The 20,732-nt window shown below is 44.5% G+C and overlaps 1 protein-coding gene across 1 annotated transcript in view; it reads right to left on the minus strand.

The window, feature by feature from the left end:
• LOC145416939 (uncharacterized) overlaps positions 1–20,732 on the minus strand; it is a 194,041-nt gene that overhangs the window by 12,210 nt on the left and 161,099 nt on the right. The window contains exons 18-19 of the mRNA XM_080285794.1: positions 12,635–12,847; positions 6,982–7,101 (exon numbers count right to left, since the gene is read on the minus strand). Coding sequence (XP_080141920.1) covers positions 6,982–7,101; positions 12,635–12,847 — 333 coding nt within the window. The remainder of the gene's footprint in view (positions 1–6,981; positions 7,102–12,634; positions 12,848–20,732) is intronic.

A 20,732-nucleotide genomic window follows, 5' to 3' on the forward strand; every position in this document is an offset into this window, starting at 1 on the left:
CTTAACAATGCGCACTCTTGTCTTACTTGAGCTCCATTGTACCTTAATGAAATAAGTGTTGCACTCTACACTTAAAGTCTTTCCACTCATAAAACCATTTTCTAAACATAACACACTCTAGTTAATTTACATTACACTGAAAGTCAATTAAATCTCTGTCTTTTCACTCAGAATTCTAATTTCTTAACACTATGCACTGTTTTTTTTTTACTGCACAACACTGTAAATTCCTGTGTGGTCTAGTGGAGAAGTTCTAGGCATTTAATCACTGTCAGAGTCTGAGAGTAGCTGATGCAGGTGACCTAGGGATGCACCGCTGGGTCGTGGTGATGGAGTATCCACTACAAACAACTCTGATGAGAGGCACAAACTCACGTCGAGTGGTGACTCCACCGTACCTGATGTGCTGGGCTGTGGCTCGGAGCATGAGGGCCTGTCTTGGGAAGGCAATGGAGTGGAGCCAGGGCTGGGCACAGCAGGGGTCACGGGCCTGAAAAAGCTGTCAATGGTTCATTGTCGCAAGGAACAACGATTTTGACGATTACTGATGCACTGCCTGAAAGTGCGCACTTCCTCCACATGTCCCAAGGGCCCCATCTCCCTGTCGCAGTCAGGGTGCTCCAGGTAGTCCAGAACGAACTCTAGGTGTTCCTGGAGTGCGCTCAGCTTGGGGATGGCTGGAGTAGTGTCATGCTGAGAGGAGTCTGCATCATCATCACCGTCCTCGTCGAAATCTTCAAGCTGGGTACTGACACTTGCAATTGAAGATGCAATCTCAATATCAGACATGGTCTGATACCCAGGATCGTCCTCGTCGCCATCCTACCACTCATGCACTTCGTCCACATCAACATCGTCCCCATGCGCATGTAGACGTGCATGGAAGTCATCCACGTCAAAACCTAGGAAATTGTGCTCCACATCCGTTCCAAAAAGCAGACGAGACCAACCATTTTCTGGAGTCTTGACAGGGACTTCCTTCCATGCACTGGCCCAGCTGTAGATGGAAGACTCGATGTTGTAGCGGCAAAGGCTTTCCAAACTCCGCTGGCCTCGCGTGTCCCGTCCTTCCCTGCGCTCGTCCTCGTCCTCAGGAACAACCATCACCTCATCCAGGAACTTCCTTTGGTACAGCCTCTTCGTTGCCACGATCACTCCTTGGTCCACTGGCTGGATGAGAGCAGTAGTATTAGGTGGCAGAAACATGCACCTAATGTGGCCATTCTCAGCCTCCAAATCCTTGTCGCACGGGTGAGCAGGTGCATTGTTGAGGAGAAGGAGGGCCTTTACCTAGTCGCGTGGGATTCCCAGTTTCTCCGTCTGGTAATGTATGACCTCCTTGACGAAATAGCGGTGGAACCAGTCTCTGAAGATGTGGGCAGTGAACCATGCCTTCAAGGAATGGTACCAGACGACAGGAAGGAGATTCATCACCCCACAAAGACACCGAGGCTGCTTTGCACGGCCAACAATAACGGGCTTAAGCCGGTGCATGCCGTTAGCATTGGCACAACACAAAGCAGATATCCGTTGCTTGCAGAGCTTGCGGCCAGGTACACGCTTCTCCATCTCTTCGGCTAGAGTGTTTGTAGGCAAAGAGCAATAGAATAAACCAGTTTCGTCAGCGTTGTAGACTTGACCGAGAGTGAGGCCCTCCCTGTCGATCAAGCGCTTCACCTAGTGCCGAAACTTCTCTACTCGATCCTCGTTGGCGTTCAAAGCTTCGCCATGAGACTTGCAGTTGGTATGGCCATGTTGTAACTTGAACGCGAAGAGCCAACCTTCAGATGCCTTGAAGTCTAGGGCGTCGTGAAGCCTTGCGAACTTCTCAGCAGCAGCCTTCAGCTCCATGCCACACACCATCACACCAGCAGCACGTTGCTGTTGATACCAAATCAACGTGGAGCGGTCGACTTCTGCATACTTGGGAGTAAACATCACCTTCCTCTCCACGTTGCGTTTGCTTTTCAACGAGAAGTCAGCCGTGTACTGCATGAGTTTGTCTCGGGATCTCTTGATATCAAAGTAGATCGGGCCAGGTAGAATTCACGAAGGATGCGTGAGGAAGACCATCCCGCATCCACCTTGTCCAATATCTCCCTCTTCTTCTCCAGAGTCAAAACCACTCTCTTCCTCTTCTCAGGCGGCGGGGCCATCATCACACACGTGATGAAGAGGCACGAGAGCAGCAGGAGAGCCTGCAGCAAGTAAGGCACCACCACAAAAGTGAGCACGTGGGCGGGCATGACGACGAGCGCGCACACACAACAAGAGATGGGTGGTAAGTGGGGAGGATGCAGGGGCGCGCCGAGCGCGCCAAGTTCAAATTATGGGCGAGAAAAAGTCGGATTTTTTTCGATTTTTTTGCGATTTTTGGCTCATTTTGGGAACACTGGATCCCGGGACAAAAATGTCCGGTAAGTGGGGATGTTCGGATATTGGGTGTCCAGATATTACGGGAATTATTGTATATATATATAAGGACCTGCACGCCACAAGGGGTAAAGTGCCATACCTGCTGAAACCTGTTTTTTTCCACCAGCCGTTCCCTCAAACACTACCCTGTGACTGTGCAAAGTTGCTTTGCTCGATTCCAATTAGTGCAGTAAGGGTGAAAGTCTGAAATGAGAAGTATGCTCTACGCGACCTTGTTGACACATGGTCTGGGGTGTAGGTTCTGTCGCACGCCACAAAGAGTAAACTCCATTCGTATGTCAACCCACAGTGGTGACCAGTCAGTCAATCAGAACTGCCATGTCACCCCCACACAGCCACTTAGAGCTGCCAGTTTTCTCAAGGGTGGCGCCTTACCTGCTAAGTCTTAGTGTCACCTCTGCTGAGCGCAAAGCACCCCAAGAACTTACGCTTTGTCTCTGGTGGTGCTTTGCACTTTACTGTTTTCTTCCATATTGCCCTTGAAAAACAATTTACCCCTATCATAGTACTGGATGGATATGATACAGTAGAACCCCTCTCATTCAGACTATATGGGGGGAAGGGTTGTCCGAATTAGCAGATTGTCCAGACCATCAGGGTAATCTCCAGTTCATACCCAAAACTATCTACATATGGTATGTTTGTTAATTATTAACACATGTGGCATATGTCAACCCTACATAACTGCAAAAGATGAATGGATACTAAAATAACCAAACAAATCGTGTACGATAGTTTTGTATTGCATAATTTACAGGTAAGGCCATGACAAGAAACTAGCTTACATTTTAAATTGTAGTAAGTGACTAAGACCCGTGTAGGCAAAAAAATAAATGAATTAATTAACTGTAATATTTGGAATAAAAATAAAACTTATGTAGGCAAAAAATACATTGTCATCTTTGGCATATTGATAACGCCCATATGGGCAAGAAGCTAATGTCTGATGTACAAGTAAAGCACATTTAAGTACAAAAAATAACCTACAGTAATCACTAAACACTGCAGAATATTCTGACCCATTTTTGTGTAAGCAAACTCCTCCTTTTAACACCTTTATTCATTGCAGAAGCTACACTTGCATTAAGGGGCATGGTAAGGAGGATTAACTTTTGAAATACAGCGTAAAAATATAAATGGTTCGTGAACTAGTTGATGGAACGATGCTAGCGTGTGTTTAAACAGGTGCCCATGTTGCGACCTAGTGGGATCCGAGACTAAATGAATGACGATCGCTTTCTGCGCCGATACTGAAAATTTCTTTAGAATTACTTTCAACATATTTTTGGAGCTTATTATTTTTAAATTTTGTCCGGATTAACAGAAATCCGGATTAAAGGGGTCCGGACCAGAGGTTCTACTGTACTTTATTGGTCTGAATACAAAAAACAAAACAAAAATGGCTGCAAAATGCTCACAAAGTCTGGCAAGATACTAGCAAAAAATATTTTTCTGCTGATGATGCAATTTTAATAATGAAAATATTATTGTGTCAAATTTCTTAGATATTTCCCACAGTGTACTCACATTTATGCACCTTATGTGCAAATTTTAGAAACTAAAACTAAAAAACAACACTTCTATGAACTTGTCTATGACGCCACACCTTGAAGGCGATTTGTGGAAAATCGTAAATGTGTCACTTTACCCCTTGTGGCGTGCAGGGCCTCATACATACAGTAGTCCCTCATTTATCCGGATGCGCAGTATCCGGACATGCTCATTATTCGGACACTGGACCTTGGCTTTATTAAACCATTATCCAAATTTACTTGCTATTATCCAGACATAAAAGTCCCTGAGAACTTCAGCCAGCCAGCCAACATGTTCATACATTCAGCATTGTGGCTGCTGGGCTCAAGCCATGAGTGGGAAGTAGGCCGCAACCCACAACCAGAGCAAAAATATCCGTCCACCCCTATACTGAATGGTCAAAGTTGCACAATCATCCTATCACTCCCAACGAACCTCCAGCACCCAAGTAGTACGGCTGTAACCCACAAGCGGTGTCAAAATGCCTGTATGCATCCCCACCCAATGTTAAAAGTTGCACGGCCACCGGGCTAAGTCTTTCCTAACTGCTACTGAGATTGTAACACAGACCAAAATGCAACGAGTACGTGTTTGCTGGCAGCGGCCGTCCGCCTCTCTACCGAATGTCTAAAATCACCCAGTCACCAGGAGTTGCGTTTCTGCATGGCCACTGGGTGTCTAACAGACCGCAAGCCATGTGCAAATGTATGGTAAAAGCGCCTGTCCACCTTGTGACAGAAGGATGAAAATCCTGCCCACAACCTCGCTTCTCCGGAGATGAGGTAGAGGGGGAGAACACACACTAAAATCCATCATAGTCTATTTCACTAGCAACACTCCTAATATCACCTTCTAAGTCCAACATAGCTTCTACATCCTGCTGTGGCTGGATATCCTCTTGCAGTAGACCAGCAGCAGCTTGTCTGGCGAAGTAACAAGTGATCAGTGACTGTTTATGCTGGTTTACCTGGTCAACAATCTGCTTAATCACATTGTTACCTCTTGCAAGGGAAGGGTCGCTGTCAAAGATGAACTCCTTGAGAGACTCAGCTCGACTCAGAATTTGGCTTAACACTTCACTACTGAGTGAAGCCAAACTGAGCAGGGAAAAATGCGACGTGGAGCTAATGCAGGCAGCATGTCTCGCAACATGAGGCAAGCTGAGAAGGATGGTGTGAGTAGGAGTGGGCCGAGTGGGGGACACGGGAGGCGGGAGGGAGGGGTCTTGATTGGTTGGGTGGCTAGGAAAGCAAGAAAGGTGAAATGTGATCAGCAGGCGATGACGTCAAGTATTTTGAGGCTGCGTGATGCACACTGAGTCACAGCCCGCCCAATTCAAATTACCGCGTTACGCTAACAGTGCCCGCGTTAGAATGTTTATTTCCTTCTGCAAAATCATGCCGCATTAGAGCAATATTGTGCTACAGCAAACCTCGTTAGGGAAGGACTAACTGTATATATATATTATTGAGAGAGAGAGAGAGAGAGAGATACATGTGTGTGTGTGTGTTTGTGTATATATATATATATATATATATATATATACATTACTGTATTGTTGTATATTATACAAGGAAGATGGAACCAAGGGCCAAGAGCTGGGAAATTGTTCCCTCCAAGAAAAAACAAAACAACGTAACAGAGAGCCAAATTCAAGACCCATTCATTTTGAGATGCTTGGACACACTGCCTTTGAAAGACTGGAGATCATAGGCAGGAGGAAACAGACTGAGTGAGACAGTTCCATAGTTGACCTGTTGCATACATGATGGACTGGAAGTAACAGTTAACTCTTGCATTAGAGAGCTAGACAGAAAAGGGATGAGAGTTTGTTAAAAGACAGGTGCTATGTGATCGCCGTAAAGGTGGAGGATGCAAGCAGAGAGTTCAGGGGAGCAGTGACCATTGACGTAGCGATGAAAAGAGATAAAGATGCAACAGTGTGGCAAACAAAGTTACTGCACACTGTCTAGGTATACATCGTATTAAAGTTACGGGTAGTAATATTTTTGGCCTCAGTTTTATAGCTGTATATATTTGCACATGATATAAAATCAATTAAAGGAATGAGAATTCCTAGTGTTTTGTAAAAAATAATAGGCAAACAAACAAAATTGGAATTTGGCAAAATGAATAAGGGCAGGTAGAAGGGGACTAATGCTCAGAGACATGAACCCTCCCGGCCAATGCACATTCTCATTGGCTGTGGCGCCTCTCAACTTCCCAAAATAACATACCCCCCCAAAAAAAATCAGATTTCATGCACATCTGTGGAAGCAAACTGTACTAATGCAAGTTTTGTGTAGTAAATTTATTTTTTGTGTTTTTACTGAATATTTTTAAAGTCTACCATACAAAAGGCAATTATTACTAAAGAAATGCATGTTGGATGTGAGGCCACCGTAGTTTGACACCGCCCTTTATTCCAGTCCATAATACAGTACTCACTAATCTGTCTATTACCTACATTATCCATTCTTTCAATGTCTGCAGCTTTTTTGTAAAAGATAATTTTTACAGCCATTAACTTTTACTTAAATTCTCTGTTACTTACTGCCCAAGTTTCACGTCCACAAGAGTGACCACAGTAAAATACTTTCATGCAGGATTCTCATAACCTCCATACTAATCATCTTCTATCTATCTATCTATTGCCAGACGCCTCAATCCCGTTTGGGGTGGCCACAAACAAATTGCCTCCAAATCGCCCTGTCCCCTGCCATTTCACTGCCCTGCTCCCAACTCACACCCCCCTCTCTCATATACCTCTCCACCCCATCCCTCCATCTTATCCTCGGCCTCCCCCTCTCTCTTCCCCCCTCCACCTTACTCACATACACTCTCTTCGTCAGTCTTTCACCCTCCATCCTCTCCACATGGCCAAACCACCTCAGTGTGTTCCTCATAATGCTTCCTATCACATCCTAATCATCTTACCCTTCAAAATATGACAAAGTTCTCAAATGCTGCTCAAAGAGAAAGGGAAACCACCACCTCAACAGTCATCCTTACCTCCATAATCCAGAAGCAACTTGACTGCTCCTTGGTGATCATTTTCCACAGCATCATGTAGTGGTGTTCTGTTATCCTCTCCTCCACGTGCCTGTGCATTCACTATCTTGGAGCAGTGATCTAAAAAAAAGATAGGGTTGCATTATGCTTTTGTTGCTGTGACTGTTTTGTTGTTGCTGCCACACAGTCATCTGAACGAAACCCTTTTTAATTCAAGTGATGCATCAGTCTTCCTACCTTCACATGATTTTATTCAAAAATGTCCAGAAAAAGTTTTTGTTGTTACTGTTGCTGAACAACCCCAGTCTGTCTGGCTGAGCAGACCCACCAACAGCAGGCAAACAACTGCCCCTGCAGGACTGTCTCATGCTGCGAACTGATGTTCCCTTATGGTATACAGTGCCTCACCACAGCAAGGTGCAGGGAAAAGTGTGGTTTGGTTCCTGGATGCAACATTTGCTTCTCTCCACCTAGTTAACAGGGACACCATAGCAAGCCCAACTTCACCCAATAATTTGGTAATATGGATAACACCTAGCACTGTAATGGCTTCCTAGAACCCTAGAAACCATTTGGCTTGTCACTCAGTGTACAGCCACCTGAAACTGAAAGAGTAATACTGTAAACAGTGACAGGAAGGAAAGGGAGAAGTAGGAAGAGAGGAGGGCAGACACAGATATAGAATGGGAAGGGAGAAAGAAGAAATAAGTAGCACTACATCGGGAGCTAATGATTGTCACCGCCAACTACCATCATAGTACAGTAGACGGAAAACTAAGATCACACACACACACACACACAAATATTAATCTTTCGGTCCAGTGACATATTTCTTACTTCATTCCTTCTACTATACATGATTTTACTCAAGTGGTCTCAATAAGCTAAGGATACACAGCTCTTATATTTTGTTAAACTCTTCAACCTGTTGATATATTTGTTATTTCTTTCCCACTACTTTCATCTCTCTATCTATCTATTGCCAGATGCCTTACCTTAATCCTGTAAGGGGTGGCCTAAAACAAATCGCCACCATGTCACCCTGTCCCCTGCCATTTCATTGTCCTACTCCCAGCTCACATCCCCTCTCTCATATACCTCTTCACTTCATCCCTCCATCTCATCCTTGGCCTCCCCCTCCCTCTCCCCACCCCTCCACCTCACACACATACACTCTCCTCATCAGTTTCTCACTCTCCATCCTCTCCAAATGGCCAAACCACCTCAATGTGTTTCTCCTAACACTTCCTATCACATCCACATCCACACCAAAATGCCCTTTCACTTCCTCATTTGTCAGTCTGTCTCTCCATGTGAATCCACATGCTCCTCTCAAATAACTCATTTCCACTGCTCTCATTCTTGACTTCTGTCCCTCCAACAAGGTCAAAGCTTTACTTCCATACATTACAGTAGGTATCACGATACTGACATGCAGTAGCCTTTTCACTTCCATGCTCACTTCCCTGTTTCTTATCACTGCTTTCAAGGAACCAGCAACTTTTCTTCCTTGCTGTACCCTCCTTGCTGGCTCAATCGGTAGAGAGGTGGCCAGCAGTCCTACCGGACCCAGGTTCAAATCCCGGCTGGGGCAGGGAACAGTTTAAGGATTTGAATTTAATAAAAACAGACTTTACTGATCTACCAGAAGACCTGCCGACATGTCGTAAAAATACCCCCGCTAATACCAATACACAAGTCCTGTATTGAGACAGCCCTAGCACGTATTCAACATGGACGGTGGGTGTTAGCGCTGCAGTGGTGACATGTGGAGGTGTATGGTATGTAGGAGGACCATTGGGCCTTGGGAGCAGGCTGCAAAGCCAATGCCCAGAGTTGGGCACTAAAAAAAAAAAAAAAAAAAAAAAAAAAAAAAAAAAAAATCCATCCTTACTCATCACACTACCCAAGTACAGTACTTAAATGCACTCAAATTTTCCATTTCCTCATCATCCAACCTCACTGTATATTCACTGACTTACCTTCTCGTGAAGACCATAACTTTACTCTTCCCTATATTCACCTTTAGATTCCGTTTCTTACACACCCTCCCAAACTCATCCACCAAGCCTTGCAGCTCCCCTTCATCTTCACTTCAAGAAAACAGTATCATCTGCAAACAACAGTACAGGGAGTTTCCAAACACTGTCCTCTCTCACTAGGGCCACTCCAACATCCACCGCCCTGCCTTGTATCTCTTTTATAACCTCATCCATAAGCAGATTGAACAACCATGGAGACATAACACATCCTTGTTTCAATCCGACATTCAAACAGAAAAATTCACTCAGTTCATTATCCACATGTACTGCAGCCTTAGCACCTTCATGGCATTCAACAACTTCCCATCTACTCCATATATTCTTAATACTTTCCACATTCCTTGACAATCCACCCTGTCATATGCTTTCTCCAAATCCATAAAGGATGCATACAACTTCTTTCCCTTCTCTAGAAACTTTTCCACTAAAGACCTACGAATGAATATCTGATCTACGCAACCTCTTCCCTTCCTAAAACCTCCCTGTTCTTCCCCAGCTAATTCCTCAATTATTTCCCTAACTCTATCAATAAGTATCCTACCATATATTTTTCCTATTACACTAAGAAGACAAATGCCCCTATGATTACCACACACTTCTTTTTCCCCTTTTCCTTTGTACAGGGGAATAATTATACCTGAGAAGGTGGCTCAGGCAGTAGAAAGGTGGCCTGCAGTCCTACCAGACACAGGTTCAAATATCTATCTATCTATCTGTCTATCTGTACATATATATACAGGGTGTCCACAAAAACACTCCCTGATTTCAAACAGGTATAACATGTAACTGTATTGTTATAATCTTTCACAGTTAGTAGCTTCAGATGCAGGATTTCATTCAGTTTCATGTGGTATAGGGTAGCATTCAAGGCACTCAATGTGCGCCCCTCTGGTTGCTCGGCAAACTTCGATGCGATAGTCCAGTTCGGTCCAGACGCTCTGCAGCATATCTGGAGTTATCATGCGAACTGCTTCAGTGATCGAAATTCTCAGCTCCCCCAGGGTTGCAGGTAATGGTGGTACGTAAACTGTGCTCTTCATGTACCACCACTACCTGCAACCCTGGAGGAGCTGAAAATTTCGATCACTGAAGCAGTTTGCATGATAACTCCAGATATGCTGCAGAGCGTCTAGACCGAACTGGATTATCGCATCGATGTTTGCCGAGCAACCAGAGGGGCACACATTGAGTGCCTTTAATGCTACCCTATACCACATGAAACTGAATGAAATCCTGCATCTGAGGCTACTAACTGTGAAGGATTATTACAATAAAGTTACATGTTATACCTGTTTGAAATCAGGGAGTGTTTTTGTGGACACCCCGTATATATCTATATATTACAGTAGAGAGAGAGAGAGAGAGTCCATCCATCATCCAATCCTACATTGCCCCATGAGGAGCGTAAAAGCCCGGGGCTAGGCAGTTGGTCCTGACATTTAAGATGAGAGTGACCAGCCTCACTCATCCCTGAGTGGCATTACCATCCCTTGGATATAAACCTTCACTGGCTATATATATATATATATATATATATATATATATATATATATATATATATATATATATATACAGTATATATATATATATATATATATATATATATATATCCTCCAGGACTCTACCTTCCTCCCAGGCCAATCTGCACATCTTCCATATCCATTCTACTACTATCTCTCCCCTATACTTCAGCATTTCATCACACACTCCATCAATTAATGGGTCTTTCCCCATATTGCAGATATTAGGTATGCCATAGCATCATCCCTTGTTTGTTGAAGTAACTGCTAAGATGGATGCTGTGGGATGTTGATGGAAAGGTGAAGGGTGGAATCATCAGCATATGAGTGGATAGGGTTAGATGTACAGCTTAGAGGGCCATTGATAAACAACAGAAAGACAGGTTGGTGATAGAACAGAGCCTTGAGGAACACCACCACTGATAGCTCTATGAGAAGAGCGGTGGCCGTCTACAGCAGCAGCTACAGACTAAACAGAAAGGAGGCTAGAGATGAAGGCACAGATAGAAGGATAGAAACTGTAGGAGGGCAGTTTGGAAATTAAATATTTATGGCAGGCTCAATCAAAAGCCTTTGAGATGTCAAGTGCAATGGAAAAGCTTTCGCCAAAGTCCTGAAATGAGGATAACCAGGAGTCTGAAAGGTAACCGAGATGATCACCAGTGGAGCATCCCTGGCAGAACCCATACTGATGATTGGAAAGAAGGTTGTGACAGGAAAGATGCTTTACAATTTTTTTTTTTACACAGGTAGTGTGTACAAGACAGCAATCCCTTGGCTACTGTGCATAATTGGTACCGCACCTTGTGCGTGATAACAAAACTGCACAATAATAAGGAGACAGACTCTATGAGATTTATTCTAATTGGTGCTGGGCACCCTACTCGTAAACCCAGATTTTCTTTTTTACAACAACTTAGACCCACTAAATACATACATAATGTTATGGAACATACCAGAAACACACAGGGGTATGGTTAGGTTACTAGGAAATCATGAAAATGGCACAATAAGGCAGAAACATGTACCATATGGGGACCTGGGATGGGCTTGAGCTATGGGGTTCTGAGGCTAGGGAGTGGAGAGTTTGTGGTCTCCACCACTTGGGATTAACTCCTTGAGTAAGGCCTCATCTTTGAATCCTTCAAGGTCATCAGAAACCACAGATTTAGCACCATCATTATTAGCAGAAACCAGCTCAGGTGCAAAATAACAATGCTGTTTAGCTGAATAAATAAGCAATACCAGCAGGAATGCTCATTTTCATCTTGCAGTGATGAAGAAAACCGATACAACCAAGTACACCATAAGCAAGGGATCACTGTACACGTGTTTCCTACCATTTTTACTCCAACCTGGCCTGAAGTTGCCCTCTCCCCATCATGACTGCTGAGTTGTAATAACAGATTATAGTACAGTAATACTGCACTAGTCATGACCAAGTGCTATGATAAGATGAAATAAAATGGAAAAGGGCATAATTATGGGCCGAGTTAGTGTAAAATGGGTATAGTTTCATATTTAGCACTAGAATATGATACTGTTCTCATTTATTTTCAAACACGTGTTTGAATTCCCATCTGAGTGGGGAAGGATGGAACCCTAGGATTTATCAACCTTTTGAATTTATCAAACCTGGCTGTCCCCAAGTAGTTCGTTATAACAGGGGTCTACTCTATATGCATCTTCCTTGATTTCCATAGAGGACAGACAGACAAACAAACTATCTCTTTTATATATGTAAGGATCTAATGCACACAGCGTGAGGAAGTTGATTTCTATGAACCAAAGTTTACGGATTAAAGTACTGTAGCCGATGAATGGCTAACACTGACCTGGGAGGTACTACCATGAAAGTGAAATGTGATCACAAGCTTGGTAACTAGCCATATAATCATTCACTGTTTGCCAGTTGTTACTTCTTCCTCTAAGCTGGAAATTCACCTATGTTGGACAAATCATCTCTACAGACCAGATAAAGACATTACACGTCTTTCGTGAGATTTTACCAATGGTATCAATACTATAATGGTCACTTTCATGTTCTGTTGTAGTTTAAGTGCATTAAAAACAACTCTTGGCCTTACACACCTCGCTTTAGGAATGAGTCCGCTCCCAGAGCATCATAGCAGTTGAAACTGAGGAGTAGCTGAATGATGGCCTCATTTCCCCTGATGGCAGCCTCATGAAGTGGTGTCCAGCCACAGTGGTCACTCAAGTTCACATCTACACCTGGCACTGTCAGCAGCACCTGCACACGGTCTGCATCCTCCCTTATGCAAGCACGCATTAGGAAAGTTTCTCCTGTGTGTAAAAAAAAAGGCAGTTAGACTTGTTTATTTCACTCCTGAACGGTATGGCATTCCAATGACTAATAAATTCTGGAATAATACTGTATAAGAGAGGGTGTGCATAGCTAATTAATCCTTTCTTGAGCAGGGGTTCCCTCAGCTCAGTAAGGTTTTGACATCCTGTCCTACAAAGGCCTGAAGACAGTGTTTTCAAATTAATTCATTTGACATTCAACATGTATGTACTGCAGAATTTCAAATTACTAAACACCAACATCGCTAAATTTCTGCGCAATAATTAAATACTTACTACAGATGTATATTATTACTGCATGGGAGAGTCAAAATGTATCTCAGTTACTGGGCATGAACACTGAACAGGCAATGCAATGGGAGCCTGCCTCCAATCTCAACTTGCATATCTGAAGAACTGGTGGCAGTATTTGTTGTTTCACAGCCCTACTACACAAAAGAGAAGGCTTTTAAAAATCCACAATTCATGTTTCACTGCCAAAGTATTGAGCAAATATCAAAATAAAGAAGGTGAGGTCTAGGTGGGGGGAGGAGGGAGGGTGCTTAGGCCCTCAAATGTACACCACAGGATGTACATCTACCATTTTATAAACTGGATTTACATGTCAACATTATTTAAAAAAAAAAAAAAAAAAAAAAAAAAAAAAAAAAAAACTATACACAATAATTTGTAGCTTGCACTATTGGGATGGCATAGATACAGTCATATTATTTGTAACAGCCAAGAGTTTCATTTTCGTTTTTGAAGGCTCCAACATGCTTGCGAGCATCGGCTTTGGTCACCTAATGGGGGCTTTCCATGCTGCTCGATCTCTGTCCGCTTCCCTATTTAGTCCCTTAACCCTGAGATCACACTCAATGACCTCGTCCCAGGTCTTTTCAGTCTACCTCTCACTACCCTACACCCAACAATAACACTTCTCACTTTCTGCACCCAATTATCATCCCCCATCCTCTCCATACGCCCAAACCCATCGCTGGGCTGGTGCACAAACATTTGTACAAAGCGCAATTGCGCACTGTTGTGCTTCGGCGAATATCGTTTGCGCATTGCACACCGCATGAGACCATGTGCAAAATTGCGCTTTTGCAATTGCTTTGCAGACCTGTCCTGTGGATTGTGCACTGCACAATCCAAGGGACACGTGGTCTTGGAAGCTTACATATGTCTGGACAAGGGATGGGGGAGGCTTGGGCAGGTCACGAGGGTCGGATTGCTGGGGGGAGGCGGGAGGGACGGAGGGTAGTAGCATTTCTTAAAATGCTTGAACAGAGATAATGTATTTTAATTTTATAAATTATTATTATTATTAAGCAACGTTGGGTCTGGTTAGTACTTGGATGGGTGACCGCCTGGGAACACCAGATGCTGTTGGCATCCCTACGTGTCAAGTGGGGTTGGTGGAGGATTAGTGCCCCTCCCTGTAAAACAATTAACTCTAAGCCGTTGGCCACCCCGTTTGGGATACATGGCATCTGGCAATGAATGAATGAATGAATGAATTATTATTAAATAACAATAAATTAAAAATACATTACAGTATTAGTAGCGTCTGCAATTCCTTACAAAAATCATTAAAACATATTATTTAAATCAAATGTCCACAGCCTAATAATTTATTAGGCTGTGGATATTTGATTTAAATATGTAATATGTTTTAATGATTTTTGTAAGGAATTACATAAGCTATTGTACATCTATACTGAATTATTAAATAAAACGTCTTGCGAAAATGCAGATAAAAGTAAAACTGGCATCATCACAGCCTTAGTTTCCCTGTCCCTCCGCTCCGCAGCCCGCTCACTCGAGGCCACCGACTTCCACGAGTGAAAAAGTTACATGACAGTATTGTGATACCAACTCTAATGTATGGAAGTGAAGCTTTCACCTTGTTGGAGGGACAGAAGTCAAGAGTGAGAGTTGTGGAAATACATGAGTTATCTGAGAGGAGCATGTGGAGTTACATGGTGAGACAGACTGACAAATGAGGAAGTGAAGGATCATTGTGGTGTGGATGTGGATGTGACAGGAAATGTTAGGAGAAACACACTGAGGTGGTTTGGTCATATGGAGAGGATGGAGAGTAAAAGACTAACGAGGAGAGTGTATGTGAGTGAGGTGGAGGGGAGGAGAGGGAGGGGGAGGCCAAGGATGAGATGGAGGGATGGAATGGAGAAGTATATAAGAGGGGGAAGTGAGCTGGGAGCAGGGCAGTGAAATGGTGGGGGACAGGGTAACATGGAGGCGATTTGTTGCTTTTTAGTGGCCAGTGGCCACCCCTTATGGGATTAAGGCATGTGAAAATAGATAGATAGACAGAATAATAATCTATCTACAGTATCTATCTACTGTATATACCTGGGCTGCTTCCCCCACGGAAATGGAGGTAGCCGAGACAGGACGACACACTCCCAATTTACTCATCCACTCAAACACATTCATTCGCATCTTAACCCCAAAGGGGAGAAGGGACAGATCCTCACCATACCACACCGCACGAGGGTCAACTGCGCAGGGCAATTAGTGGCATCCACAGCAGGGCCCGACAGCACAGCTGGTTTACCCCTGCCACTTCATAATAGACCCATCCCCTTACCCGCACCTGACCTGATTACCATAGCTGATCCAGACAAAATCGTTTTCGTTTTCGTTTTCGTTTTCATTTTCGTTTTTAAAGGCTCCAACATGCTTGCATGTGTCGGCCTTGGTCACCTAATGGCGGCTCTCCATGCTGCACGATCCATTGCAGCCTCCCTGTTCAGTCCCTTAACCCTAAGGTCACACTTAATGACCTCGTCCCATGTCTTTCTCGGTCTACCCCTCATAACCCCACCCCCAATATTAACACTTCTCACCTTCCTCACCCAGCTATCATCCCCCATCCTCTCCACATGTCCAAACCACCTCAATCTACCTCTCCTCATCACAACACCAATACACTCCAGTCCCATCCTACCTCTCAACTCTTCCATTGTAAACCCAGCCCCTCCAGGCCTTGGACGCAGGGACGCACTGCACATCCACCTAATCATTGTCATTTCTGTACGTCTGAGCCGGCGAATGTCTTCCTCCTTCACTGCCCAGGTCTCACTGCCATACAGCATTACACTCCTAACACACGCTGCATACAAAGACCCCCTTAGCACGTAGGGAGAGCCCCCTCAATGTCAGGAGAGGCAAGAGCTCCCTGAACTTCTTCCAACCACTTCTCACCCTAGCCACAGAGCTAGCTCCAGCCCCACCTCCAGCACACAACATGTCTCCTAAATAACAAAACTCTTCCACACACTCAAGAGATTCACCAGCAAGTTCAATTCTTTCACGTCTGACGATCTCCACCTGCTCACCTCGGCACGCCGTACACATAAAATCAGCATTATCTCGCAGTCTACCTCTGATACCACTACATCTCTTATGCACCCATTTATCACACACACCGCACAAGATGGAATTACTTCCCACGCCCTTGTGGCAAACTGCACATGGCCACTCTCCCTCGTCTTTGACAGTACCGCCACCAACCCTAGATATCATCACTTTTGTTTTATCTGCATTTACCCTTAAACCCTTTTGCCCCATACCATCTCTCCACTTCCTAAACCTTTCCTCCGCCTCCCTTTCATTCTCTGCAATCAACACCAAATCATCAGCATACAACAACTCCCACGGGAGTCCGTTTCTAAAGTCACGTGAAAGGGCTTCAAGTACCATGATAAACAACATGGGACTCAAGACTGACCCCTGATGCACACCAACATTCACGGAAAACTCATCACTCAAATCTCCATTCACTCTCACCTGGGTGTGAGCACCCACATACATGGCCATAACCACCCTAACCAGCCACTCCTCCAAGCCAAGCTTTCTCATTGCCCACTTCACCACCTCTCTAGGGACTCTGTCAAAGGCCTTTTCCAAATCAACAAAAACAAAATAAAGATCCCTTCTCCTACCAATATATTTTTCCTGAAGCTGTCGAACAATGAATATGGCATCAGTGGTCCCCCTACCTGGCATAAACCCAAAACTGCATCTCATCAATATTCACTCTTTCTCTAATCATACCTTCTAAAACTCTCTCCATTACCTTCATTATCTGATCTAAAAGCTTTATACCTCTATAATTCCCTCTTTCCAGGGCATCACCCTTCCCTTTATACACATTTACAATTACACTCTTCAGCCAATCATCTGGGACAACACACTCATAAATAATCCTATTTATCAGGTCAGTGACTAAACTCACCCCTATATCGCCTGAGGCCTTCAACATTTCGGCAGTCAACCCAGACACACCTGCTGCCTTCCCCACCCTCATCCTGCCTATTGCCTCACTCACAGTAGCAGTATCAATCAAAGGCCACGGGCCAGACACTGGATCTGCTGGCTCCAAACCTTCCCTGTCCCAGTCAAACTCCTCATTCAACAACCGGTTATAATGCTCTCTCCATGCATCTTTAATATCCTCACTGTTCACCACTACCCTTCCTTCATCATTCTTCACACACTGCTCACCTATGATATCCCGATTATCCCTCTTCACCTGACCTGCCACCCTAAATATATTTGTCCTTTCCCCATGATTTAGGTTATCAAGTAATTGTCTCTGTGACTCAGACTTTGCCCTGTATACCTCTCTCCTAGCCCTACGCTTGGCAGCCAAATATTCCTCTTGCTACCACCCTTCTTCCATTCCCGGAAAAGCCTTCTTTTCTCCTTAATTGCAGCTTCTACACCCTCATCCCACCACCAAGTTACTTTATGTCTTGGTGGTCCTCTTAATCCAGCCGCATGTTACATCAGTAACTCTCAAGAAATAGTTCTTGAGGGCTCTGTACTGTTCATTAACGCCTCTGTCTACAGCTCCCTGTTCAGCCACCACTCTCCTCAACTCGCTATAGAAGGCATTCCTTACTACTTGGTTTTTTCAGCTTCCATATTTTCCTCCTAGGTACATAAGTCCTCTTTTTCATCATTTGTTCTTTAAGCACCATATCACAAATCAATAGTTTGTGCTGCTGCACACACTCCTCACTTCCTATAACTTTAACATCCCTCACTAACCTCCTATCGGCCCTCCTAATCTATCTGACTGCTATTTCCCCCAGACTCATACGTAATTAACCTACTGTCTCTTTTCCTAAAATATGTGTTGCACACAATCATGTCCGTTGCCTCCCCAAACTCGAGTATCCTTTCCCCTTCTGCATTCCTTAGACCATATGCACATCCCCCATGCACTCCTTCATAACCTTGGGCTGCTTCACCTACATGACCATTTAAGTCCCCTCCCAAAATCACTATCTCATCATCCCGCATACCACCCACTACACGTATTAAATCATCCCAAAATCTATCTTTCTCTGATTCATCCAATCCTGCCTGTGGAGCATATGCCGATATAATCACAGCTATCTTTCTTCCCAATAGAATTTTCACAACCAATATCCTATCGCTTACTCTCAAAACATTCATAACATATTCCACCCATTTCTCCGCAACCATCACACCAACACCTCCATATCCGTCTGTCCTCCCCTGCCAAAACAACTTATAGCAACAGTCCTTCCCAACAATCTTTCTGGCTGATCCACCCCTGTACCGGACTTCCTGCAAACACGCCACGTCCACCCACCTCCTACTGAATGCCTCAACGACTTCCCCTGCTCTTCCCCTCAAACTTCCCACATTCCATGAACCCACCCTCATCCCCATGGGTGATTTACTGTCCTCAGGCTTGCTTTGAAACCTTTTTTGTTTTGTCATCTTCAGTATTAATAAATGGGGACAGACACAGCACAGGTCCCACTCACCGCACAATCCCAGGTCCAGGCAATGGATCTGGGACCCCTAGCCCACCAGCTTACCAGTGGCTGTGGTAGTGGCCTCGGGGCACCCTGCCAGGACAGCTGCAGGGACACCCTCCAAGCGCGTCTTGGCACTGCAACTATCCCGCCATTATACACCCACTGATAGGGCAGCCTCCTGGGACGCTACTCCCAGGTTCGGGCCCCTCTCTATTGGGCGGAAGCGGCAGCCTGGGAACCGCAATGCCCTGTACCCTCTAGCACAGGCCCGAGCCCCATCTCGCCCTGGACCCATGATCTATGCCGGCGGAACCCCCGCCACGCCTCCCCCCAGAAGTCCGCCACTAGGTAGCGGGGGCAAAGTTTTCTGGCCGCATGCCCTTGCTGGCGCCAACCCCTGTAACGTAGTGGGATACGTTGTGTGAAATGTAAAGTGCATGTGGTGTAGTGCATAGATAGTTAGAGGAAATGTTTGGGAGAGTATGCTGGTCTACTCCCCTCAGGGCTGAGTCATCATTTATTCATTCACAATTTCCCTCCATTTATTTCGGTCTCGCACAGCCACTCTTCCTTGTTCAACAGACATCCCTCTCACATCCAACGTTCTCTTCACGCTGTCCATCCATCCTATTCGTGGTCTCCCTCTCAGCCTTACACCTCTCACATCAGATCTAGTTATCTTTTTCACCAATTGCTCATTATCCATTCTCTCCATATGCCCAAACCATTGCAACACCCTCTGCTCAACTCGATCAGCCATCTCCCGAACAACTCCAGTTCTCCTTCATACATCATTTCTCACTTGATCCATACGCATCACTCCACACATACTCCTCAGACACCTCACCTCCATTACATTCAAACTTTCCCTCTCAGCTACACCCATATTCCATGTTTAAGCCCCATAAAGTGCAGTCGGTACCACAACACCCTCTTACAGCCTTCTCTTTACATCCATTCTAAGCGAACGAAATCTAAACACTTTTTTCATTCCTCCCAGCACCTTTCCTACTTCATTCATTCTAAACTTCACTTCTGCATCTATTCTTCCATCCACAGCAACATGTGACCCTAACTACTTAAAACACTCTACCTCCTCAAGCAACTCACCAATCAAAACTATATTCGTCCTCCTACCAGCTACCGACCTCATACATTTCATCACTTTACTCTTATTCTCATTTACTTTCAATTTCCTCCAGTCACATACCCCTCCAAACTCCTCTACCAACTGTCTCAATCTCTCCTCTAAATCAGCCACCAGTGCAGTATCATCTGCAAACAGCGGCTGCTTCAGATTCCACTCTCTACCATCAATATTCACCAGACTCAGACCTCCACCTAAAACTCTTGCATTCACCTCCTTTACAACACAATCCACAAAAATATTAAACAATCACGGTGACATCACACATCCCTGCCACAGACCCACTCTCATGGGAAACCAATCACTCACAGTATTTCCCACCCTTACACACGCTCTATTATTTACATAAAAACTTTTCACCCCTTTTAGTAACCTACCATCAAGTCCATACAGTCTTAAAACAGTCCACAAAGCCTCCCTATCAATTCTATCATACGCTTTCTCTAAATCCATGAATGACCAAAACACATCCTTGCCTTTCGCTAAATACTTTTCTGTCTCACAGCAGACACCTGATCCATGCATCCCATCCCTCTCCTAAAGCCACACTGCTCATCACCAATCATTCCCTCTGTACCCTCTCTAACTCTCTTAATTAACACTCTACCATACACCTTACCCACAACACTCAACAGACTTATACCCCTAAAGCTAGTACATTCATACTTATCACCCTTACCTTCATACAACGGGACCACACAAGCACTTGCCCAGTCAACTGGAACCATACCTTTCACAAAGCACACATTCAACAATCTTACTAACCACTTGCCCAGTCAACTGGAACCATACCTTTCACAAAGCACACATTCAACAATTTTACTAACCATTCAACAATAGCTGCTCCACCACCTTTCAGGCATTCCACAGCACACCCATCCATACTGCAGCTTTCACTTTTTTCAACTCC

Source organism: Coenobita brevimanus, chromosome 108 (assembly GCF_032717465.1).
Source record: "Coenobita brevimanus isolate Jiangsu-jjx chromosome 108, ASM3271746v2, whole genome shotgun sequence".
Lineage (NCBI taxonomy): Eukaryota > Metazoa > Arthropoda > Malacostraca > Decapoda > Coenobitidae > Coenobita > Coenobita brevimanus.